The 26159-nt window shown below is 54.6% G+C and overlaps 1 protein-coding gene across 1 annotated transcript in view; it reads left to right on the forward strand.

Moving 5' to 3' along the window:
- The first annotated feature begins 7494 nt into the window (after positions 1-7494).
- The window catches only part of TAF4 (TATA-box binding protein associated factor 4), a 68422-nt gene continuing 49757 nt past the window's right edge, over positions 7495-26159 (forward strand). The window contains exon 1 of the mRNA XM_006744624.3: positions 7495-8881. Within this exon, the coding sequence (XP_006744687.2) occupies positions 7537-8881 (1345 nt within the window). The 5' untranslated portion in view covers positions 7495-7536. The remainder of the gene's footprint in view (positions 8882-26159) is intronic.

A 26159-nucleotide genomic window follows, 5' to 3' on the forward strand; every position in this document is an offset into this window, starting at 1 on the left:
GACTAGGTCAAGACAGTTCATGGTGTTCAGGTCATTTGTGTCCTTACTGAGTTTTTTTGTTCATCTTTTCTATGCAGTGCTGAGAGATCAATGTTAAAATCTCCAACAATGAATGTTGAATTATCTATTTCTCTGTCTAATTCTGTCAATTTTTGCTTCATGTACTCTGAAGCTGTCATGAGGTACGTACCGATTTATGACTTTTGTCTTTTCAATGAATTACCCATTTTTCACTGTGCAGCACCCCCCTTTCTCCCTGACAGCACTCTGTGGAAGTCTGTTTCATGTGTTGTTAACACAGCTCCTCCTTGGTAGGCTTACTGTTGGCATGATATATACATATATATGTATATATATATATTTAAGATTTTATTTATTTATTTGACAGAGAGAGATCACAAGTAGGCAGAAAGGCTGGCAGAGGGAGAGGGAGAAGCAGACTCCCTGCTGAGCAAGGAGCCCGATGTGGGACTCGATCCCAGGACCCTGGGATCATGACCTAAGCCAAAGGCAGACGCTCAGCCTACTGAGCCACCCAGGTGCCCCTGGCATGATATATTTTTTAAAAAGTGCCTCCTTGAAAATAGCGTATGGCAGAGTCTTGCTTTTATATCTTTTTTAATTGAGGTGCTTAATGCTTAAGACTTAATACGATGATTGATTTAGTGGGATTTAGATCGATAATCTATTTGTTTTATGTTTGTTCCTTTTAAAATGTCCTCTTTTGCTTTCTTTTGGATTATTTGAATATTTTTTTACCATTCTGTTTTAGTTATTTGTTGGATTTCTAGATATACTCCTTTGTGTGTTTTTGTTTGTTTTTAGTGATTATTTTAGGGATTACAGTGTGCAGTCTTCTGTGAGTTAATATGGCCCCGGATGCACACCAAATGTAGAGCCTTTCCATGTCATAGGCCCATTTTCTGCTATAGTTGTGTGTATTACATCTACATGCAGTAAGAACCCCACAGTTCAATGTTAGAATCATTGCTTTACACAGACGTATAGATTTGAGAGGAATTCAGAGGAAAGTACTCTTATATTTATTCAGGTATGGGTCATTTCTGATATTCTTCATTCTTTGCTGATGATCGAGTTTCTACCTGGTATCATTTTCCTTCAGCCTGAAGAATTTCCTATTTCGCATTTTCTGTCATACAGGTCTGCTGGTATGAATTCTTTTAATTTTCTTTTATAGTAAAATACATTTATTTACTCTCATTCTTAAAAACTGGTTTGACATTCTACAAATGTGTTGACAGACTTTCCGTCAGTTCTTTAAAGATGTTGTTTCACTCTCTTCTGACCACCATAGTTTCTGATGAGAAGTCATTAAAATCAATGTATTGTTCCTTGGATGACAAGTGTCATCTTTCTAGGTTACTTGTAAGATTTTTATCTTTGCATCTGGCTTCCAGCAGTTTAAGTACGATGTGCCTATGCATGGTTTTCTTTGAGTTTAGCGTAGGTGGGGATTGTGGAACTTCTTCAAGTGTGTAGATTCATGTCTTTTACCAAATATAGAAAATTCTAGAAATTATTTTTTTCAAATACTTTTTCCTGTCCCATTCTTTCACCTCTCATTTTGTGTTTTCAAGTATACATATGTAGACCTTTTGAAATTGTTTCACAGATCCTTGAGCTCTTTTATTTATTCCCACTTTTTCTTTTTCAAATTGAATAAATTCTATTGATATATCTTCAAGTTCACTGGTTACTCCTCTGTCATTCACTCTTCTGTTAGGACCATTCAATTAACTTTATATTGATGATATTTTAATTTTCAGTTCTAAAATTTACATTTTCTAAATATAGTTTCTAGTTCTCTGTTGTGGTTTTTAAAAGATCTTGCCAGTCATTAAAAGCATATTTTCCTTGACTTCAGTGATTATAGTTATGATAGTTATTTTAAAATCCTTGTTTGATGGAGTGCCTGGGTGGCTCAGTTGGTTGGGCGTCTGTTTTTGTCTCAGGTCATGATCCTGGAGTCCTGGGATTGGGTCCTGAGCTGGGCTCCCCATTCAGCTGGGAGTCTGCTTCTCCCTCTGGACCCCGTCTCGTGTGCTCTCTCTTGCATAAATAAATAAATAAATAAATAAATAAATAAAATCTTTAAAAAATAAAGACTAAATAAAATTCTTGTTTGTCAATTCCATCACCTGGGTCACACCAGGGATCAATCTCTATTTTCCCTTTTTCGTTTGAGAATGGCTAACAGTCTCCTTTTCTTTGTATATTGAGCAATTTTTAGATTGTCTCCTTGACGGGTCGAGTGTTATTTTCTGTGGACTTTGGACCCACACATACGTATTTTTGGAGTCAGTTTTGTTATTTTGTGTTTGTGTTGGTGTCAGGCTAAGACTTGGCGGGCTCAGGCTGTGATCACTGTCCCATGGACGGCAGCTCTGATCTCATGTTGGACCTCATCTTGGTTCTTTTATTCTTAGTCCAGTTGCTTGGGGTCTGCCCCATGTGTGTGCTCTAGTGTTTCCTGGAGATTTAGGCCCAGTTTATAAATAGAATTTGGGCCTCCCCTTCTCTCACTCCTTCCCTCCTGGGATGCCCCTGTACTTCCCAGCGGTTGTCATTGCCTAATCTGTCTCCCAGCTCCTCAGGCCAGAAGGACTCAGGGGTTTTACCTGCCCAGTGTGGTATGGACGGCGGCCTGCCCTTAGGCTCGAAGCAACGGAACTGGGTGGCTCACTTTTCCAGCATCCGCCTGCCTGTGCTCATTCTGGCAACTCCAGAAAGTGGTGTTCCGTAATTTGTCCAGAGTTCATAGTGCTGTGGGAAGGTTAGTTCGATAGGAGGTTACTCTACCACACTGGAAATGGAAGCCTAGCTTTGAATTTCTGTGAAAAAAACCCTGTTTGGGATCTTGAAACCTGCTTTGTATTAAATCTGTAGATCATGTTGGGAAGAAATGACAGTTTCACAAGAGTGAGCCTTCCAATTCTTGAACTTTGTGTATCCCTCCGTGTACTTATTTTCCCTGAAGTTTTTCGCAATCATGTTTTACAGTTTTCTGTCTGTTGGTCTTATGCTCTGTTTTGTTAGTTTTATATTGAGTTATTTGGTTGTTTGATGCTTTTGTAAATGGTATAATTTTCAAAGTTTATTTTTTTTTTAACATCCTACCTGGCACTTAATGGTCAGTGCCTAAAATCTTAGCTTTATGGATCTTGTCCAAACAATTAATGCTAATGAAATAAATGTGTCCAATGACAAAGCCCATGGTTTGGTGCGTCTCCCAGAGCACCTGCAATGAAACTAAGGTTTTCAAGAAGGTAGGTTTTCATGGATTGAGGCTTGGGCTTTATAAACTGAGCATTTAAGCTGAGTGAGGGGCAAATTATGTTAGGAATTAACCAAAGCAATAAGCAATTCTACCTGAAAAAAAACATCTGATGGGTATGATGCTTAGAAAATGGAGTTTGGCAGCATCGCACCTCTCTGGGTAAGGGGGACTCAAAGACGCCACAAGGCTCCTCTGACTGATAGTAAGGCTGTTTCTTGCTTGCACTTTCGGGTGGCGAGGGAGACGTCACAGGAAGGCTGACCTCAGAGTTCCCACCTGAACTTTGAAATAAGCTCCGCTCTGAGCTAAACTAGTAAAAGCCATCCATGATAGCTGTAGTTAGCTATTTGTGGGAGTCAGCCAAGAACTGTTGTAAATGAGTCATTCGAGAGTTTGCAGACAGCCCGCATCCAGCAGATCTGGGTCAGTCTCAGAGGAGGCAGGCCTAACTCTGACTCTAACTTAGGAGCGGACATCTAATTGGTGTACCATGGGCTTGGGCAGCCTTGGCAGCCTGAAAAGAGCAGCACCACTGTCTGTCAGTGTTAGGGTCCGAGTCCCAGGTTTCCGTCCCTACCAGGAGAGACCTTGGGCTACTGACAACCTTCCTAGGCTTCAATCCCCTCAACTGCCACAGGGGCTTGGCCCCGCGTGGAGAGCTCAGTGTGTCAATTTGCTTATTACTGGTGGCCACGGAGCAGATTTCACCACCGCACTTTCTTTTACAGGCAGAACAGAGAGGGCAGCCTTGACTGGTGGATTCCACGCCAGACTCATGTCTCAGGCAAAGGGGCTGATCAGGCCGATGGCTGCCTTCTGATTTATCTGGAAGGTCTTCTCTCCATAAGTGGACAAACTGGTCATATGTTGTATTGGGTTGAACTGTCCCCCCAAAATTCACATCCACCCAAAACCTTAGCATGTGACATTATTTGGAAATGGGGTCTTTGCAAATGTAGTTAAGTATTGTTAAGATGAAACTTTTTTTTTTAAGATTTTATTTATTTGATAGAGAGAGCACAGCAGAGGGAGTGGCAGGCAGAGGGAGAGGGAGATGCAGGCTCCCCATAGAAAAGGGACCCAATGCGGGACTCGATCCCAGGACCCTGGGATCATGACCTGAGCCAAAGGCAGCCGCTTAACCAACTGAGCCACCCAGGCACCCTCCCACCCCCCCTTTCTTTAAAAAGATGAAACCATTTTGAATTTAGGGTGGGCCCTAAATCCAATGACTAGTGTCCTCAAAAGATGAAAGGTGCAAAGACAGAGAAGCCATGTGACCACGAAAGCACAGATTGTAGGGATGTGGCACAAGCCCAGGATGCCTGGGGCCACCAGCAGTGGAAGAGGCAGGAAGGACCCTGCCCACACCTTGGTTTTAGACTCGTGGCTTCTGGACTTGAGAGAATAAATTCCTGTTGTTTTGTAAGTCGCTGTTTATGATAATGTTGATGGCCCTAAGAAATGAGTGTGCCTGCATCTACAGATCAGTTACGTGTTCATGAGTTTGATCCTGAGATGTGGATCCATTCTCGTGGATAGGCACATCCTGCGGGGTCCGAGGTGCTGAGGAGCACTGTTGGCTCAGGTGGAGAAGTCACCTGTCAGACAGGACTCTGGCGGCCTGGCCCAGGCCACCAGCTGCCAGCTAAATGCAGGTCTTGTTTTTTTTTAATGTTTTATCATGTAGTATTCCAGGTGGACAACAAAAGCATAGGTAATACACCTATATGTACACTGCATGTCTTTCACACGGCGAGAGCAACAATTAAATTGTGGTCTTGGTTATGTTTATTTTTACATTTAAGAGAGTGCGTCTGATGCGTTCTTTGTTTTATTGAAAAGACAACATACTGTTTAAGAGACTGAAAAGGCCCACGTGGCTGCTGGCCTGGGCAGCTGCCTTCCCCTCCACCCGTGGTCTTGTACATTTGTGGCACGGCAGGAGGCAAGGCTGCCGCCTTGGGTTCTGCTATTCTCACAGCAAACGTCTTTCTGTGTTTAAACATGGTTTTTACACTTGCACTCATTTTCATTGTCCCTTTTCCTTTATGCGAGGTGGGAGGTCTCTTTCAAGGTGCAGAGTTCGTAACTCCTTGCGGCAACAAGTAAAACCATACAGATACTCCAAGAAAATGCCCCAGGTCCTCAGGGTGAGCAAGGGGCACAGGTTGGGAGCCTGTCCCCTCCCTACCTTAGGAGGTGGGGAGGCACCCCATGACTTCCTTGTCCCTGTTTACTCTCAAGGTGGGTGGGGCTTTGGGGAGCACCAGATGCAGCAGAATGGCCTCATCCTCCTCTGCAGCTCCCTTCTTTCCTGGGGGATGGGGTGGGGGTTCAGACTTAACCTCCCACACTTCCTGTTGGACTGGACAGTGCCCCGCAGCTCACTGGGGGTGATGTCAGCGCCAATGTGGGGAGCAGGCCTGGTGCAGAGAGGAATGAATAGAGGTGGCATGCACCCAAGGGTGCGGGCTGAATGGAGGCTGGGTTGGGGGGAGACACACTGGGTTGGAGGGGTCCTGGCAGGCCCTCAGGGAACTCAGGACGCCATCGCTGTGTGGACAAGTCGGAACGCCCTCAGATGGCACTGCCATCCTTCCTTTAGGGAAGCTGTCAGTAATGTAGCAGGGGTGACCTGACAGTGGGGATCCCGCTGCCCGGCAGGCACACCGGCCCTTGCGGGTGCACGGGAACAGAATCTGCGTCCCGCTTCCTCCCCGCACCACTGCTTGCTTTTCTACCCCCACTCCAATCTGAGCGCTCCCACTACAGATGTCGTCACGCTGGGGGCGGACGGCGGGGGGGGGGGGCTGCAGTCAGCCTGCCAATGCCTTTACGTGGTTTCCTTTAAAATTTCCTAAGTAGTTGTCAACGTTTAAAGATTACAATTGACACATAATTCCACGTTTCTGCCATTGTTTGAAAGCCAGCCCCCCACCCACGCTGGGCTCCAGGCGCTGGAGGGGAGCGGGCGCCGGTGCCGCGGGTCCCAGCCCCCCGCCCTCACACACCGCGCGCGTCCCGCTCCTCCGGGGCGCGGAGCTCAGGTCCAGAGTCCCGGCCCGGTGTGCGGGACCCGCGTCCTCGGGCGGCGCGGGCCGGCTCCCGCTGCCCGGAGGCCGCGGCTGTCCCTGAAGAAGGGGACCAGGAAGCCCCCTCCAAACGTCCCGGAACACCGTCTCCGGGTAAAAGGCAAACAAACGAACACCCGCACGAAGAGGACTGTACCTGAGCCAGTTCTACGGCCGAGGTGCTGGCGCACAGGGTTTTAGGTCACGCACTTTGTCAAAGGGAGGAGAGGAAACAGGAAGACAAGAAGCCGTCCACATTGGACCTCTCCCGACTCGGAACTACCGGCGCCACGGGCGCTGATTTATGGGCACTCGTGTGCGGGGGCCGTGCCGCCCGAGGCCAGGCGCCGCTCCGGGGAAGCTCGGGCCGCGGCCCGGGCGCGGGAACAGGGACGCGCGGGGCACGGGGCGCAGCGCCTCGCCCGGCAGCCGCGCACCGAGGCCGCGAAGCCCGTCCTCGGCTAGGCCCGGCCCGTCCGCAACCGTGGCGCCGACGCCGGGCAGCCAGCCCTACCCCCCCTGCCCGGCCTCGGCCCCGCGATGGCGGCGGCGGCGGCGGCGCGGAGGGGCCTCGGGAGCACGGCCTCCCTCCCTCGCCTGCCCGGCGCTCCCGTCAGCTCTGGCCGCAGCCATTTTGGAGCGAGCGCAGACAAAGAGAGAGTCACCGCCGTTGCCTCCAGGAGGCACAGGCCGCCGGCCCCGCCCGCCGCGTCCTGCCGGTCTTCCGCCTGGAACCCGGGCCCGCCCGGCCGCCCGCACCCCCTCAGCCCGCCGGCCCGGGGCTGCCTGCTCCCCCACGGCGCCCAGGCCGCCCGCCCGCGCCCCGGCCTCTGCCGCTCGCAGCCATTGGCCGCGCCTTTTAAGCGCGCGCCGCGGCCAATGGCGAGGCGCCGGGCGGCCGGGCGGGGGGCGCCGCGGCCAATGGCGAGGCGCCGGGCGGCGGGCGGGGGCGGGCGCGCCGCCGCGCCTGCGCACCATACCGCCGCCGCCCTCCCCCCCCCCCGCCGGCCGCCCCCCGCCCGCCCGGCCGCCGCCCCCGCCCCGCAGGCGCGCGCCGCCCCCCGCCCGCGCCCGCCCGCCCGCTCGCCCGCCCGCCCGCCCGCGCGGAGCCTCCTCCCCGCCCAGCGCCGGCGAGCGGCGGCGGCGGCGGGCCGAGGAGGAAAGATGGCGGCGGGCTCGGATCTGCTGGACGAGGTCTTCTTCAACAGCGAGGTGGACGAGAAAGTGGTGAGCGACCTGGTGGGCTCGCTCGAGTCGCAGCTGGCGGCCAGCGCGGCCCACCACCACCACCTCGCGCCCCGCGCGCCCGAGGCGCGGGCCGCGGCCGCCGGCGCGCTCGGGAACCATGTCGGAGCCGGAGCGGCCGTGCCGGCCGAGGGCGCGCCCGCAGCGGCGCCGGAGCCGCCCCCCGCAGGTAGAGCGCGGCGCGGCCTGAGCGCGGGCGGGCGCCGGCCGGGCCCGCGTCCTCACCGCGCCGCCCCGTTTGTCCCCGCAGGGCCCGCCGCGAAGCTGAACGCACTCGAGGCCGGCGCGGGCGCGGGGGCCGGGCCCGGGCCCGGGGCCTGCGCTCCGGGGGCCGCGGCCGCGCCCGCCGCCCAGCCCGCCGCCCGCAACGGCCCGCCCGGCGGCCCCGGCGCCGCGCAAACTTTGAATGGGAGCGCCGCGCTGGGGACCTCGCTCCGCGCCGCCGCCGCACCTGCTGTCAGCCTGCTCCACAACGGGCCCGCGCCCGCGCCGCCGCCCAAGCCTGCCGCCGCCGCCGCCACTGTCATCCAGACGCCGCCCTTCCTCGGCGCCCCCTCCGCGCCCGCGCCCCGCGCCCCCTCGCCGCCCGCGCCCCCTGCGCCCGCCGCGCCCCCCGCGCCCCCTGCCGCCGCCGCCCCGCCGCCGCCGCCGCCGCCTGCCGCCGCCAGCCTGGCCCGGCCGCCCGGCCCCCCGGCCGGAGCCCCGGCGGCCGCGCAGAACGGGGGCAGCGCCGCGCCCGCGCCCGCCCTCGCGCCCGCCCCGGCCCTCGCGCCCGCCCCGACCCCCGCGCCCGCCCCGGCCCCGGCCCCCGCGCCCGCCCCGGCCCCCGCGCCCGCGCCCGCCCCGCCGCCCGCCGCCAACAGTCAGCCCGGGCCCGCCGCCGCCGCCGCCGCCGCGCCCGCGCAGGTGGCCAAGGCCGACTCGCCCAAGACCGCGGTGCAGCCGGCGCCCGCGCCGCCGCAGGCCCTGGCGGCCAGCTGCCCGGCCGGCGCGGGGGCCGGCATGATCCTCGGGCCAACTATGCAAGGGGCGCTGCCCGCCGCCGCCGCCGCCGGACTGCCGCCGCCGCCGCCGCCGCCGGCCCCCGGCACCCCCACCGGGCTGCCCAAGGGCTCGGCCAGCGCGGGGCCCCAGAGCCTGCCCAGGACGCCCTCGGCCACCACCGGCGGGATCCGGGCCACGCTGACGCCCACGGTCCTCGCCCCCCGCCTGCCGCAGCCGCCTCAGAACCCGACCAACATCCAGAACTTCCAGCTGCCCCCAGGTGAGTGGCCGCCCCCGCCGGGAGTCCAGGAAGTTGTGGGGCTGGCAGGGCGCTGAGGTCACGGGTCTTGCGCGGGCCTGCAGTGAAGGAACCGGGGCGCTCCCCTGCCGGGTGCGGGAGAGCTCCCCTCCGTGTGAGAGAGAGTGTGTGTGCGGGAGCGTGTGTGCGTGTGCGCGCGCGCACGGCCGGGGGTGCTGTGGCTGCAGGGGTCCCTTTCCTTGGGCAGCGCTTGGCTTCAGCTCGCTCTTTGCATTGCAAAGTTTCTGGGCTCCCACAGTGGAGCAGCTCCTTTCCTGGCGGTGTGTGCCCCTGCCCGCTCCTCCCCTCCCCTCCCCTCCCCTCCCCCGCCCCCCTCCCCGCGGTGGAGAGCCTTGGCAGCAGGCCTCCAGGGGAACAGCTTGGTAGGTTGTATAGCCTGGGTCCATGCTTTTCTACACTTGGTGCTCCGCCTCCTGGTTTTTTGGGACCAGTTGTGTTATGGCCTGTGTCCTCACTGAACTCTGCTGCTCCTCTCCTGTCCCGGCCTGTGATGGAGGGCTAGTTACCCCCCCTCCTCCATTGGTGAGGTCAGGCAGAGTGGTGACACTCCTTCCTTATGGCTGGGCAAGTCCGCATGGAAAGCTTCCGCTTCCCTGCTAACACCAGGATGGCAGAGATCCCAGGTGAGCCCTGGAGGGATCCTTGGGCACACATCCTTCCTGGGCCACGTCCTTGCCTCTGCGCTGTGCTGTGCACTTCCTGCGGCCACTGGCCTGCAGCACAGCGTTCTGGTTACAGGGTGCCCAGCTGCTTTGCTTAGTACCCTCCAATGAAATCAGTGGATCTCTCGGAGGTACAGGCGACGCCTGGTAACGCAGAGCCATCGCCCCGGCGGTTGGTTAGGGTTCCCCGGGTCTGACGGCGAAAGGCCCCCCACAGCATCCCAGGTCACGCTGCTTGGTTTTGGGATTCCCAAGCAGAGAGAAACTTCCACAGTCGAGGTGGCCCGTGCTCTCTTCCATCCTGTCCACCTCCCCTGCATGGACTGCTGGTGCTAAGCTTTTGGAGAGCTCCTCCCTTGCTGTGTAGTAACAGACGCCTTGGTGGCAGGAGTAGTAGAAACAGCACCTCCCGTGGCCCCGCATGTGCTCGGAAAAGAGCCGGTGGTCACCTTGACGGAATTTCAGCATCTTAAGAAGGAGGGGGTTTCCTTGTCGGATCATGTGAGGGCCCGGACTGGTGGTGATGCTTGCCAGGGGGGGTTTGATCCGGGCAGGGGCGGGGAGAGCTGACAGCCCCAGCCAGCGTTCTGGGGGTGCTAGTGGGGGTTGCCGCCCTCTGAGGGGAGAGGGTGACGTCAAACAAGTTGCCGGAGAGGTGCTGAGATGCCCCTGATGACGCGTTTGGTTTCTTTTTGAGGTTGTGGCGTTTTATTGAAGGTTCTGTTTTGCTCCTTAATGTGTATTTTGATCGTTCAGTGGAGAATATGGCTGATCTGTAGTAACCTTTGAAAAAGGGAATTCATGGTTGTAGTATATTATGTAAAACGTCAAAATATTGTTTACTTATCTGCAAAAATGCTTTTTGGGTGGTCCCGCACAGTTCAGCACTTGCCTTACTCAGAGCGGAGACCATTCCCGAGCTGTACTTTTGTTATTTAAAACTGGTGTGAGCTCCTCAGTAGTTGGTGAGGCGGACGCTGGGCCTGGCCTGGTCTGGCTTGCAGGGCCCGAGCGGTTCCTGTAGAGGTGGCGGGTTGGGGTTGGTTGGATCCCCTGGGTCTGAGCCTTTGTGCAGGTGAAGCCCTCTCTTTCTTCCTGTTGGGGGGAGGAAGTCGTGGTCGGAGAGGGGCATATCTGCCATCTTTGTCATGGGTGACCCTGGACTCACTTTTGTCTTCTGTTCTAATGTCACCATTAGAGGTGTTTCTGTGTGACAAGTAGACAACTCCTTGAAAAAAGGCTCTAAACCTGCCGACTCTTTGCAAGAGTTGTCACGAGTGTTTGCGTTAAGTCCCCCGTATTTAAGAGCAGAGAGCAGCCCATGTTGACATTTGGGTGATGGAAGTCCTCTAGAACAGAAAAGATTTATATCCATCTCTTCATTGCTCCCCACCCCCCAACCTCCACTGATTGGGAACTCTGATTAGTTACATCACCTTATTTTTTATAACAACAGAAGCAAAAAAAAAAAAAAAAAAAAAAAAGTAAAAAGTACTACCCCGAGATAAAGTTCTCTCTTTTAAGATAGTGTAATTCTGTGAAGCAAAAGGACAAGTTATGAATATTCTAGTTAAAGAATTGATCAGGAAATATTAAACTCTCCTAGTTGATGTTTCTTCTTTGTTGGAATCTTTCATCGTAAAAATGTATAAAGAGGAGGTAGCAGTGACTTATGAAAATAACTGCTTGGCTAATAGCTCATTCTCGTTACAACTCAGAGCCGCAAACACTTGGGAAGGGGTTCGGGGTGGGCACGGCAGGGTGTTCCAGGCTGCACACGGGTGTCAAGTGAGCTCACAGACTGCTGGCGGTTGGAGTGTGTGTGAGAAAGAGGCTTGCCCCTCCGCACCACCCCTTCCTGCAGGTCGCAGCTCTAGGTGGAGAGAGGAGGGACGGAGGTCTCACCAGGGCCTGATGCCAGCCCTGGGCCTTCACGCTCCATTCTCACTGTTCACTGGGAGCCCATGTGGACTTTGGTTTTAGCAAATCCATCTTGATATTCTTTGTCAGGACAGTTTTGTAAAGAAGCCTTTATGTTACTGGAATTAATTTGCTCGTTTGAAGGTAGCAGAGTCTAAATTTTATCCACTGTGGTAATGGCAAACATGGAGATTTTTGCTGCAAAGGCAGTTGTCCCAAGAACTCTGGAAAGCACTAGTTTCATATAGCTTCAAAGTCATAACATCGAAGTAAGGTTATGATTATAGTTGAACAAAGAAAAAAAGTGATATGACACCAAAATTAGCATGTGCATAAATGGTTTTAAAAGATCTTTTCAGACAGATGCTATGTTACAGATGCTCATTTCTGAAGGTGATCTTTTGGCCTGCCAGATTAGCATCTTCAGCATACATCAGTTTGTCCTGCTTTTGCGGAGAATGCTCTCCTGTCACTCTGAGGTTTGGCCAGAGTGAAGGATCTCATTCTAGGATGAAGCATCGTTTCCTCACGGTCGATGTCTTGGCCTGGGAACGTGGGCTTGCTCCTTGCCTCAGATGTTAATGTCTCGATGTAACTATCCCTGCTTGTAGGGACCGGCGGCTGGGGCACTGGCTCCCACCCAGGATGGGTGCAGGTGTTTGAGTCCAGGCGAGGCTGCCTATGCCGTTGGGGCTGGGTTGGGCTCCAGGAGGGCTGATCCTGAGCCGGACAGTGGCAGGTGGAGAGCCCAGCGCTGAAGTTACGGGGCCAGTGTGCTGTGGCATGAGGGGTGTGTTTGGAAGTTGAGATTTTGTTACTTGATGGCACTCTGGCCTTTCCTCGGGGCTAGAAAGCAGGGTTGGCATTCCGTGAAGCCCTGTGGCACTGACGGGGATGAATGGGCCACGCCGCCGTCCTGTCGCATCGACCATGCAGGTACTACCCCAGGTACATTACGTTTTTCTCTGGTTTTCGAGCGTCGTGTTGCTGTAGATGTATTGAAGTCTAAAGACACTTTACTCTCATCAGAACTCTGCCAAACTTGGACATGTTGTCGGTCACTGCGGAGTCTGGTGTGGTGGCTGACTCTGGTTGTGTGAGTGGGAAAGTTGCCGAGGTTGTCCCACGTGGGTCTTGGACACCGGGGACATGTCCTGCAGCTGTGGGGGCAGCGGGCACAGCTGCCTGCAGAGGGAGGGGGCCTGGGTGCAGGGCTGGCTTTAGGCTAAAGGCCTTAGAGTTTTCCTTTTGATACACTTGGGTAACAGTGACATTTGTGGAGCAGAAAGACCCTTTCAGAGCTGTACACGGCTGGCCCTGGACAGCTCTGCTGAGCGTAGGACGGAGGTCGCTTTCCTGAGCGTTTGCCTGTGCACTGCTGGCTTGCGGGGGGAGGCCATTCTTCCTTACCGTCTGTTTGGGCTTTCCCCGTGACTGTCCCCATCGTCTTAAGGGTGGACAAAGCCATCTTGGTGACTGGGGGTGGGATGGTGTTTCAGGCATATGTGGGTGTCTTTTGGAGCTGGTGGTTCTCATCTTTTGGCAGTAACCAGGAAGGGGGTCCCTTAGACCCTCCTGGGGTATCTGTTCTCTCTTACGGATAACTTACCGCACTGGGGACAACGCGTGCTGTGTGCTTGTGGCAGAATTACTGGAGTTTGAAGAGTCGAGGACTTTCCAAGTCCTTTACATTTGCCATGTGAGGGGTAGATCTGTATGTGTTAGGGCCCCATAAGGAAGTATTTAGGAGAGTGGTATCTCTGCTACCTGGGTGGTCGATGAACATGAATGTGAGGGGCCAAAGGGGCTGGCCCCAGGATTGTTCTGTTGCCTCTGGGCCATGGTGGTTGAGTGCCTGGGCTCTCACTTGTGCCGTGGAAGTTGCCCTGAAGCTCCTGCTCAGAGTTGCTGACAAGTGGGCACCAGGTCCCCTTGGGCAGCAGTGTTTGATCAGCACGGGACTGACCCAGTTCAGACCCTGCCCTAGAAATGAAGCAGCTCAGTGGGGCAGAACAGGGACACACACGTGTCTGTTTCCTTGAAATCAAAATAAAGGTAGTTCCTGGTATGCTTCTAAAGCCCGGTTCAGTATATAAATGTGAGCTTTCCTCATTTTAAGTGATATATTTGAAGAAAGCTTCTTTATAAATAGCTAATCATGTGTGAGTTGATCGAGACATAATTAACAACTGTTTTTGAAAATCTTGAAGCAGAGATCTTTAAAAGGACTCCGGAGAAACTTGCCTTAGGTTTGGGGAATTTGCAAAGTTCTCAAAAGCACGTTTCCTCATGTTGACAATAAGAAGGAGTCTCAGGTTTTCTTTTTTTTTAAAGATTTTATTTATTTATTTGACAGAAAGAGACAGCGAGAGAGGGAACACAAGCAGGGGGAGTGGGAGAGGGAGAAGCAGGCTTCCCGCGGAGCAGGGAGCCCTGTGCGGGGCTCGATCCCAGGACCCCGGGATCACGACCTGAGCCGAAGGCAGACGCTTAACCGACTGAGCCACCCAGGCGCCCCAGGTTTTTTTGATTGTCCTGGGAAACAGTTACTGTTTAGGGCTCTGTCATCTCTGAGACTTCTGACGCTGGAGGTCAGCAGCCTTTTGTTTAATCAGGCCTGTGACAGTAAGCAAAGCAAAGGAGAGAGGTAAGTTTTGCAGCGGGAGCTTCTGTCCCGGGTGCTGTGCACTGTGGGCAAGGGACCGTGGTTTCCAGCTGGGCCGAGGTGGCTTTGGTGTGGGGGTGTGGTAAACTAGAAACACGTGGACTTCAGTGCTGTATGGCTACAGTCAGTGCTTCCTAACACCCTGTGTAGTAGGTCAGGTTGTGTAGAGTTGTGTTTGAAGACTGGGAACTTTGTGTTTCTATGGTAGGGCCAGGGACACTTTCAATGACAATTTGTGATGTGATATGATCTTACATATCCTTAATATCTATGCCAAGGGATTAAAACCTTCAGAACGCAAAGAGATATAAACATTGTCCACAATTTATGCCCCCCTCCAGTTTGAAAAGTGTGTGGATACCCCCTCCTTGTCTGGCTTTCTTCTGTGGCCGCCTGCCTGGTGGTGCCCCCGGCATGTGAGTGGATGGAGGCCTTCCCAGTGTGGAGTAGATGGGGGCTGGAGGCTCAGAGCCCCCCCGCCCCTCTGCCGGCCTTTGAAGCGGAGTTGGGTTTTCCTTCATTTACCCTGAAGTTGGAGTCTAATGGGGCCTCTCTGTCTCTTCCCGGTGGCCGTGGGGAGGGGGAGGGGAAGGACGCTCCCGCTTCTTTGGCTACTAACCCCGTGAGGAGGGTGTGACCAGGTAGTGTGGGACACCCTCTCTGACATTGGGGAACTCGCATCCCAGAGGGCATATTTTGAAATGTTTTCCAGCTCCAGAGGTTGGGGAAATCCGAAAACAGTTCTTTATGACCATGTTGAATTGAATGTTAGATTTTAGAACTGAGGAGCAAGCAGTAAGAAGGTTCTGTAGCTCTGCAGTGACTTGTTGAGGGTGTGAGAGCGGGACACTAGGAGCCAGGACAGCTAAGCCCTCCTCAGTGCTGTGCGCGGCCTGCCAGGCCTTTGCCCTGTGGTCAGAGTGGCAGGTGTTGGCCTGGACACTCCGCACAGAGCACAGGAAGCCCTTGTGGGGTCAACCGATGGGACCCAGAGCTTCGGGGAAGGAGGGAGGGGCGGGGGCATGGGGCGGCCATACCGTGTGGACGGTCTTGTGTTGCCATCAGGGCTGAAAGGGGAGGGAAGGCAGCTTTTCCACTCTTTTTTTTTTTTTTTTAAAGATTTTATTTATTTATCTGAGACAGAATGAGAGAGACAGAGAGCACATGAGAGGGGGGAGGGTCAGAGGGAGAAGCAGGCTCCCTGCCGAGCAGGGACCCCGATGCGGGACTCGATCCCGGGACTCCAGGATCATGACCTGAGCCGAAGGCAGTCGCTTAACCGACTGAGCCACCCCGGCACCCAGCTTTTCCACTCTTAACCTTTGTGCTGAAGTGCGTGGGGCCAGTGCGCGAGGAGAGCTTTCCGAGGAATTGTCACGCCTTTCACACAGGAGCTCTGTCTGGGTGGTTTTTGAAATAATCCGTATCCGGATTTACGCAGACAGATGCCGCGGGTTAGTGAACACAGCAGGTAACGGGCCGGGCCTGCCTGGTGTAGATTTGATCTTGTAGGAGCGCCAACCAGTGGCAGCATCGCCCGCGCCCCCACATCGGGGGAGAGAAGAGCAACGCGCTCTCGATTGATGTTTTAGTGGAACTACCAAGTGTGATGAAATTATTAGTCAGTTGAAAGTGACTTCTTTTCCCACCCTTTTTCTTCTGATTTAAAATTAGTTTTATTCATTATGGGAAGTTTGGGAAGAAAAGAAAACCATGAAGAAGGAAATAAAGTCACTCAGAATCTCTCGTTGCGCAGCTGGGTGCAGGCTGGCGCACATCCTTTCAGCCTGTGTTTGGTGCAGAGGGACTTCCGACTTGTACGAACTCGGATCATCGTGGTCCTTCCTGTGTTGCTTGTGCCCTGCCCCTGGTGGTCTTTGAAGCGCCCCTCTTCGTCCTGCTCCCCACCATCTCAGGCCGAGGCTTCCCCGCAGGCCCCTGTGCTGGGCTGCTGGGACTTGTGTCCCCTTGTCTGTTGTAAATGACCCTCAGATGAGTGTCTTTGTGCGCAGCTCTGCGTGTGTCTGGTGGGTTGAGCATTTCAAGTCTTTGATACAAATTGCCTTCTTGAGGGCTCAACCATTTACGCTTTTAAAACCATGGGTTTTAGAACCATGGCCAAAATAGGACTTTTTAGAAATCGATACTATTCTAAATGTTTCCTTGGAAGACTGTATCTGGTTTTAAGGTGTATTTCTTCGACTGAGTGAGGTTAAACCTTTCCCCATGGATGTTGATCGAGACCGTGGCCCGTTTGTTCTAGGATGTGCACTGAGCCAGTGAGCAAGGTGGATGTGGGTGCTGCGCTCCAGCCCGGGGTGGGGGGCGAGCCCGACAGAGTCTGTGCTCTTGGGGTGCTTGAGTTGGGGTGGGGGCAGGCAGTCAGCAAAGTGTGAGCACGTTTTGTCTTCATGGTGGCTGTGATGAAGGAATGAACAGCACATGGAGGCCGAGCGAGCACGGGTACTGCTGGCTGGCTGGCCTGCGATGCCTTCCCAAGCGGTCGCACTGCAGCCAGACACCTGGACCATGAGAGGGGGGCTTGTGTGCACAGCCAGGACCCAGGTTCCAGGCAGAGGAGACAGCAGGTGTGCAGGCCTGAGCGGGAGGGGCCCTGGGACACGAGTGGGGCCCCGTCACAGAGCCGTTGTACCCCGCTGTGCCATGGTTGACTTTCAGGTGTGGTGGGAAGCCGCTGGGGGCTTTTAGGCAGGGCACCAGTAGAATCTGAACTGTGCTTTGAGATCACTTTTGTGTCTGTGGCCCGTGGAGCGCAGGGGCGGGTGGTCAGGGGCACGGCGGGCAGCAGGGTGTGGAGGTGGGGAGCGGAGAGATCTCAGGCATCCCAGGGTGACAGAGACCGGGTACTGCAGTGAGGGAAGAGCCGGCTGGGGGACCACATGCCTGTCTGGAATGTGAAGTTTGTGATGCCACTCTGAGCAAGTGTCAGAGGTAGCTGAGTATGGAGGGGGCGGGGGGGATGGCCTCAAGAGGTCCGAATTTTGGAATCAGATGGCATATGATGGAGGTTTTGGCCACGAGAGTGAGGCCCCCAAGGGAGTCTCTGCCTAGCAGGGCAGTAAGACTGCCGCTCAGGGCAACTTCTTCAGAGGAGGGGGGAGGGGAGGAGGGGCGGCGGCCGAGAGCAGGCCGCCCACTGCCGGAGGTGGACATGGGAAAGAGGCTTAGGAAGAAGGGGCCACCCCGAGCGCTGCCAGCCCTCCGGGGAAGCGGACACGGGGCAGTTGTGGTTTCAGGAGCTCTTTATAAAAAGGAGGAACGTGTGTTGTTAAGGCAGCAAATACCTCCTGGCTTCTCGGCCTTCTTATGTGTGGAGCTGGCTTGGGATGCGACGAGGTGCTTGAGTTGACAGCTCAGGTGGTTTCGCCGTGGCGTGTGCTGCCCTGGGCTCCCTGCTGTGTGCCGATGGACAGACTTGTGTGTCGGAGGGTCCTAGAGCCAGGTGGTCCTGATGAAGACACCGAGACCCCTGGAGGTGAGCGGCTTTTCACCAAGAGGGGCCGGAGCCCCGGGGCACCTTCGCTCCTTCCCGCTGCATCTCCTGCACTTCTGCCTCCTTGAGGCTGTGCGCGCACATGGGGACCGGGCTGCGTCATGAGCAAGTCCACGGAGGGGTGTTCCGAGCACACGGCAAGAGGCTGGCTCACCCCCGGAGCTTCCTCCCACACACCATCTGTTATGGAGACCCCGCGGGTAGGAGCACGGGGAGGTGTCCAGCGGCTGCTGGACTCCTTGGACCAGCAGGGACTTGGCTTCGTGCTGCCGAGCGGCCCTCCCGGGCTCTCCTTTGCACGGGCACTAGGATTGGGGCAGTCCTGATGGCTGGAAGGGGTGAGTGGTCAGGATCGTCCCCTGGTCTTCAGGAGCGAGTCTCTTTCTCCGACTGCAGAGCTGCTGGGTCCTTCAGTCTGTGCCTGGGCAGCTCTCTGGGTAGACAACTGTCAGTCCTACTCGTGGCCTCGAAGGCCAGGGTGATGCTTTGTGAGTTCAATTAGTCAGTCAGTGAGCAGACATTAATTGAGCACCAAGTTCGGGTCAGACTTGGGCTGGAGTAGGGCAGTCCCTGTCCTCGGGAATTACTTTCTGATGGGGTTGTTGATGAGCCACAGATCCGTTTGCAAGGGGAGGAGATGGGGATAAATGTAGCATCTTTTCTGAAATGGAGTATCATTAGGCCCCCCCCCCACTTTCCTGCTGTAATTACTCAAAATAGGCATTCTGTCTGTTAGAGCCTGTTTTTGACACTCTAGGGTTTTCTCTGCTGCTTTGGACTGATTAGATAGCCAGTCAGAGTTGGTGCCACTTTGTTATGTATTTAACAGTTGAGAAACTTTGTTCAGAATGTCCCCCAAAGCCCTAGAGTGATGTGATAAAGACAGTGTCCAGATGGGCTGCAGGAGCCCAGAACCGGAGCTCATGTGGGGGCGCCCTGCGAGTCCAGGGAAGGGTCCTGACCGCTCTGGGCCTGCTTCTCAGGGCACCAGCCCTGGCTTTCATTTCATGTGGGAGGTTTGGACACCACTCGCTGGGCACTCTCTGGGGTCTTGATCCTGGAACGGAGGGTAGAGGCTGCCCCCCTCCAGCGTTGGGGGCTTCCCAGTCCAGACACACCTCCGTGTGTGTCTCTGACCGCGCTCGGGGATGCGGTTGGCTTGGTGACCGTGGGGGCTGCTTGCAGTGTCCTGGAATGGGTGGGGCTGCCCACCTCAAGAAGATTGTTGTGCCCCCAAGTGGGAAGGCCGCCGGCCTGGCCTTCATGAGGCCGTCAGTGTCAGTCCCTCGGAGACATGGGCGTGAGCGGCTGCACTGGGTGTGCTGGCGTGCTGCGGGGTGCAGAAGCGCGCTCTGTGCTTGGCGTTGGGGTGCTGGCTGGCAGGGCTGCGCTGTGCACGGAGAGTCGGTTGGGGATGGGGTGTGCTGCGAGTCTGTGTCGTGGCTGTGAAAAGGTGCTCGCTGTTCGGGCCCGTGTGTGGTGGGCACGTGTGTGTCCCGGCGTGGGAGGCCGCCAGAGGGGGCCCTCTGACTCCCTGGAGATGGCTGCTTCTGCGGCGGTGGGACAGGCCTGGGGATGGGACCTTTACTTTTCTCTGTAATATTTTATTTTTCTTAAAGAGACCTGGAGCTGTTAGGATAATTTTTAACAACCATTTGTTCTGGGGGGTAGACCCCTGGAGGTTTCCTCTTGTGACTGTATTTTATTTAGAACTTTTCGAGCAGCTCCGGGATGTCATCATTAGTAGATGCCCGGTGTGGTATCATGGGCAGGTGCCACGTGGGGCTCCAGGTGTGGGAGGGGGTGGTCTCGGTCCCTTGGGTGCCCCCCTGTCCCCCCAGTGTCGCACGACCCGTTCGCTGAGTCCCCGCTGCTTGGGCTGCTCCATGTAAGGACGTCTATCCGTCGGGCTGACGGTGGCCTGACCGTGGGGTGCTCCCAGCCTCGCCACCTGCTGCCGCACACCCCCGCTTGCTTCCCCAGTGGGCAGCACAGCAGGTCCCAGCTGCACTTTACAACGGCTCTTCCCGTTGCTAGGACATTATTTTCTTTGTACTTCTGCTCATCGTTCAGGCCCAGGCTCCAGCATTGCTTCCGGACACTGGCCTTTGTGGCCCCCACAGCAGAGCAAGGCGCTTCCTCAGGACTGGTGTATGTCCCTCTGAGGCCTGTCTCCGGAGGTCCTGGCGGTGGGGCAGGTGGTTCTGAGCCCATCCAGGTGGGGCTTTCTGCGGGTTTACCTGTCGGTGTCCACCGCCGTCTTGCCAGTGAAGTGGGAGCACCTGAGGGCAGAGAGCACGGCTTATGCCACATTCCTCTGTGAGCCTCAGCATCAGCCTGGCGCTCGCGTGGCGGGGATGCCTGTGGCGTGAGTCAGGGAGTCTTCTGGAGGCATTTGTGGTCTGGCCACTTGGTAGACAAAAGGCCATTAATTGAGATGGAAGACTACTGGGAAGCAGGATACGTTTTGGGATCTTGGATGCATAAAACTGAGTTAGTCAGTCTTTGGTCCCTGCATGGACTGTTTTATGTGGTCATTTAAGTAGTTTAATAAGCACCTGCAAACACCACCCACCGAAGAGCTGGGACCCTGCCAGCATCCCACGTGACCGTCCAACTCCCACCTCCCCCAGCCTGTGGCTGCCGTTGTCCTGACCCCATGGTCACCGTGCCTTCACTTCTCTTTTCCTATCTGCTCATGGCCTCTTCCTAAGCATCACTAAATGTGTGTTTTATCTGAGCTTTAAGTTTGTAGAAAGGGTGCCGTGCTGTGGGTCATCTTTTCGGACCTCTCCTTTAAGCGATTCTTTCATCCTGTGCTGTGTGGTATTTTGTCGCATGGAGACACCACAGCTTACTCATCCCCTCTTGTGTTGTTTGTGAGCAGGGCCCTCCTACTGTGCCCGGGGCTCCTGCTGGGAGGAGTGGTCAGCTGAGGAGATTCGGGCAGGGTGTCGTCCACAGGGCCACACACAGGAGGGATTCTGAGAACAGGCTGTGTCTGTTTAAGAAGACTCAAGTTCTTGGTTCTAGATGTGAAGCGTGGGTTGTCCACCAAATATCCAAGTAGGGGTTGGGAAGAATTGAGATGTGAGTCTGAAATTCAGAAGTGGGTTCAGGGCTGGGGATATGGGGGGTGGTCCCTGAAAGACTGATGATATTTTAGGAGCACCCAGCTGGCTCAGTTGTAAGAGCATGGGACTCTGGATCTCCGGGCAGTGAGTTCAAGCCCCACCTTGGGTGTAGAGCTTACTTTAGAAAGGTTGGGGGGGTGGCGCCTGGGTGGTGTAGTCCGTTAAGTCTCTGACTGACTCTTGGTTTTGGCTCAGGTCATGATCGCAGGGTTGTGAGATTGAGCCCTGTGTCTGGCTCCGTGCTCTCTGCAGAGTCTGCTTAACATTCTCTCTCTCCCTCTACCCTCCCTCCTCACCCACGTGCACATGCACTGCACTCTCTTGAACTCTCTCTTTCAAAAATAAATCTTTAAGAAGAAAAGAAAAGAAAAAAGACTGATGTTATTTTGAAGCATGAGGGTGGCGTGCTCACCAGGTTTGGAGGAAGGGCAGTACAGCCCGGGAGAAAAGACAGGCCCGAGACCTGTTCCGGGACATTCTGACACCTAGGGCTGGAACAGACGAGGAGCTAGCAAAGGATGCTGAGGAGGAGAGCAGGTGAGGCAAGGGGGGCCCGCAGGTGAGCCCCCAGGGGAGCTCCCAGGGGAATCCAGAGGGAAGCCCATGGGGGGCCCCCAGGGTTGCCAGGTCATGGGGTCAGGAGTGTGTCACGGAGGTGTCTTCACCTGTTACGTGTTGGTGGCCAGTTAAGGAGGTGAGGACGGAGCTGCTTTTGGGTGTGGCCCCCAGAAGTGGAGGCTGGAACAGGCCAGTCCTCCGTGGAAGGTTGGGGAAGTGATCTTGGGGTGTTCAGACAGCGTTTGGGGATGCTTGTTTCGGGGGGGCGGTATAGAGCCATGTGAATGGAGCGTACGGACAGTTTCTTTTGTTGTTTCTGGACTTGTTTCCTGAAGATTGGAGATTTTGGACCAATGCTGTCCAGGAGGAATGTGGTGCGGGCCACATACAGATTTTTTTTTTTTTAAGATTTTTTATTTATTTGACAGAGAGAGAGACAGCTAGAGAGGGAACACAAGCAGGGGGAGTGGGAGAGGGAGAAGCAGGCTTCCCGCCGAGCAGGGAGCCCGATGCAGGGCTCGATCCCAGGACCCTGGGATCATGACCTGAGCCGAAGGCAGACGCTTAACGACTGAGCCACCCAGGCGCCCCCACATACAGATTTTGAAGTTTCTAGTACCATGTTCAAAAGGACAAGAAGTGTGAAAGTACAACAAGATGAAGTCAACGTTAACGTAGCTTATTTAACCCGTGTGTCTAGGTGTTTCCAGGTCGACGTGCTGCCCCTCTGCACGTCGTCCATGCACGTTGTCCAGAGCCGCTAGCATCCTGTTTCCTGTGGCTGCAGCTGCAGACAGCTCGCTCGGGTGCTTGGAGGCTGCCCGTGGCTTGTGGCTCCTCCATATGTACTTACAGATGAGCCAGCAATTGCCACAGAGGCTGAGAGAGGGTGAAAGTGGGGGGCCAGGGCCAAGGGGTCCCCAGGGCCGCAGGACAGGGCAGCCACTAGGCTGCAGAGAAGGAGGCTGGTCCCAGCCGCTGTGGGATGCAAGGTGTCTGGTCAGGCCTCAGGGAGGGTGGCCGAGAGGGCAGGAGCTGGGGTGGAGGGACCCTGAGTCAGGGAGGGCCGTGTCACCAGGTTCCTGCAGCCAGCCTCTTGGGTGAGGGAGGGGAAGGGGCTGAAGTGGCTGAGCCCTGCCTCCCTTGGGGGGTGAGAGAAAGAGCTTGCCCTGGTGGGGGCCGCTGGGGACAGCAAGTGCAGGTGGGAGCTGCTGGCTGGCAGAGAGGGGACATGAGAGGCGGTGGCATTCCTGCCTCCTTTCTTGGGAAGGGCCGGGGGGCCGGCGGCTGTCCCCGGGCTTTGTGCGGGGCGGTGTCACTCTGTCGTCACGAGAAGTCCGTGTCCCAGGGGCCACACCAGAAGCGGAGTTCTCTTGGAAGAGGCGCACCCTGGTAGGAGAGCAGGCCGCCATGCAGAGGTGGTTTGCAGGGTGCAGTTGGCCTGCAGGGCTGGAGGAGGGTCAGGTGTAGATTGCTGTCTGGGATGAAGGTCACTGACTGACTGCTCAGCGGGGGTGGACGCTGGGATTGTGGAAGCCCGCGCAGCGCTGTAAGCGGCTCGTTCTGGCAGCGTGGCCTAGGGAGCCCGGGGAGCAGCACTCAGAGCCCGCGGGCTTGCGTCCTGGGTGCTGATGTCTGCCTGAGAGCTCTCCAGTCACTCCTGGAGGACCGTGTGTGGTGAGCTCGTGGCCCCCTGCCCCAGAGCCTGAGACACCTGTGGCCCAGCCTGGTCTGGCCAGAAAGGAGGCACCACAGAGCTTGGCCTTGTGAGCCCGGCGTTGCCGGCTTAGGTCCGTGTTGGAGGTCCTTCCTGCACCTGTGTCCCAGGCCTACAGCTGGAGGGCAGTGGGTGCTGTGACCAGGGGGCATTTTCTCCCTTCTCAATAATTTCCTGCCTGTTCTCTCTTTCTGAATTTCCTTTTATTTTGTCAAGAGCATTTTCTTGTGTCTGGGTAGCTTATTTGCATGTGTCCTCCCCTGTGTTGGGTGGCCCCCCTTTCCTGCTCTTCCTGGGTTGCTTCATGAGGCAGGGTCCCCACCAATGCCGAGCACCCAGAACGGGACTGCTCACATAGCAGGTGCGCCGGTCTCTGTCTTGTTGAAGCCTGTTATGGAGTGTCTTCTGGTCCCGGCTGGTATGAGCATGGTACAAAGGAAGGATGGAGAGCCATCGTGGCACCCTGGCACCCCTCATCTAGTGGTGGTCAGGTGGGACTAGACAGGGGACTTCTTGATGCCAGAATGTCCTTTGTTTTTTAGGAAAGGATCTTGTGGCTGTTAGTTCTGCTGTCTAGAGCTTGGCTATCCTGCCCTGAGCCCTTGGGGGTGTTGGAAAGACCCCTCCTGCTCTTCTTTCTGGAGTCTGTTTTCCTCTTTCTGCCTCTGCCGGAATCTTGTCCTTCCGTCTGCTGCTTCTGTTGGGCGTGTGGTGCTGCGTCCCTTCCTTTACTCTTGGCTTCCGGGGCTCTTGGTGGGGGAAGAGGTGTGGCAGACAGAAGATAATTCTACGGGTCAGCCAGCTGCCTACAGGCTACTTCTTATGGCGGTTTGGGGTACTGCCCTGGAGTCTCCAGGTACCAACAAAAGCAGATGTCATGTTTTTGTTTTTGTTTTGTAAATAACTTAATTTTTTTAAGAGCAGTTTAAAGTTTACAGCAAACTTAAGAGGAAAGTACAGAGATTTCCCCATATGTGCCCTGCCCCGCACATGCACAGCCTCCCCACTGTCAACATCTCCCAACAGAGGGTACATGTGTTATGATCCGTGAACTAGCACTTGCCATCTCATCATCACTCAGGGTCCTTATGTTAGGTTCATTTCTGTGTGTACATTCTGTGGGTTTGGGCAAATGCATAAAGACACGTATCCACCGTTACAAGTATCAGACTTTGTGCTCCTACTGGGTATTTACCCCAAAGATACAAATGTAGTGATCCAAAGGGCCACCTACACCCCAATATTCATAGCAGCAATGTCCACAATAACCAAACTATGGAAAGAGCCCATATGTCCATCAACAGATGAATGGATAAAGAAGATGTGGTATATATATATATATACAATGGAATATTATGCAGCCATCAAAAAAATGAAATTTTGCCATTTGTAACAACGTGGATGGAACTAGAGGGTATTATGCTAAGCGAAATAAGTCAATCAGAGAAAGACAAGTATCATATGATCTCATTGATATGTGGAATTTGAGAAACAAGACAGAGGATCATAGAGGAAGAGAGGGAAAAATGAAACGACAAAACCAGAGAGGGAGACAAACCTTAATCTCAGGAAACAAACAGAGGGTTGCTGGAGTGGAGGGAGGTGGGAGGGATGGGGCGGCTGGGTGATGGACACTGGGGAGGGTATGCGTATGGTGAGCGCTGTGAATTGTGTTAAGACTGACGAATCACAGACCTGTACCCCTGAAACAAATAATACATTATATGTTAAAAAAAAAAAATCTTTTGTGTTCTACCTGTTCACCCCTCCCTACCACCCGACCCCTGGCGACCACTGATCTTTTTATTGTCCGTAGTTGTGCCTTTTCCAGAATGTCATCCAGTTGATACCAGACAGAGTGTGGCCTTTCAGATGGGCTTCTTTCACCTAGTGACGTCCCTTTATGGTTCTGCCCTGTCTTTTCATTGTTTGAGAGCTCATTTCTTTTTATCACTGATTAATATTCCATTTTCTGGATGTACCACAGTGTACTTATCTATCATTTACTGAAGGGCATCTTGGTTGCTCCCAAGTTTTGGCAATTATGAATAAAGCTGCTGTAAACGTCCGTGTGCAGCTTTTTATGTGGATATCAGTTTTCAACTCCTTTGGGTAAATACCAAGAAACACAATTGCTGGATCGTACGGTGAGAATATGTTTAGTTTTGCAAACATTGCCTTCCAAACTGCCTTCCGAAGAGACTGCGCCATGTTGCCTTCCTGCCGGCAACGCACGAGAACCCTGCTGCCCCACGTCCTGGCCCGTGTTTGGTGTCGTCGGCGTTGTGGGTTTGGGTCCTTCTGATGGGCATGCAGACGTCTCACTGCCGTTGTCATGGGCATTTCGCTGATGACACGGGACGAGGAGCGTGTGTTCGGATGCTTGTCTGCGTGTCTTCTGTGGCGAGGGGCCCGTTTGGGTCTTGGGCCCATGTTTTAATTGGGTTGTTTGTGTTTTTGTTGCTATGTCTTGAGAGTTCTTTCTGTATTTTAGTCGATGGTCCTTTATCGGATGTTTCTTTGGCAAATGTTTTCTCCCAGTCTGTGGCTTGTCTTCTCACTCTCGTGGTGTTGTCTTTTGGAGAGCAGACGTTAATTCTCACGCGCTCCAGCTTGTCAGCTTTCTCTTTCACGGATCCTGACTTGGTGTTGTGGTCATTGCCATCCCCACGGTCACTCAGATTTCCTCCTGGGTTATCACCTAGGAATTGATAGTTTGCACTTTACGTTTAAGTCTGTGACCCACTTTGAATTTTCGTGAAGGGTATGAGACTGCGTCTAGATTTGTTTTTCTGCAGGTGGACGCCCGGTGGGCTCGGCACTGATTATGGAAGAGCCGGTCTCTGCTCTATTGTGTTGCCTTCTCTCCTTTGTCAAACATCAGTTGACTGTATTCCTGGGGCCTGTTTTGGAGCTCTGCTCTGCCCCACTGGTCTGTCTGTCTCTTCTTCTGTGGGACACATAGGCGTGATTGCTCTGGCTTTGCAGGAAGTCTCGACGTCGGGTACTCACCCTCCAGCTCTGTTCTTCTGTGCTGCTTTGGCCGCCCTGGGTCTTTTGCCTTCTCTC

This window comes from Leptonychotes weddellii, chromosome 10 (assembly GCF_054177405.1).
Source record: "Leptonychotes weddellii isolate Sample4059 chromosome 10, ASM5417740v2, whole genome shotgun sequence".
Classification (NCBI taxonomy): domain Eukaryota; kingdom Metazoa; phylum Chordata; class Mammalia; order Carnivora; family Phocidae; genus Leptonychotes; species Leptonychotes weddellii.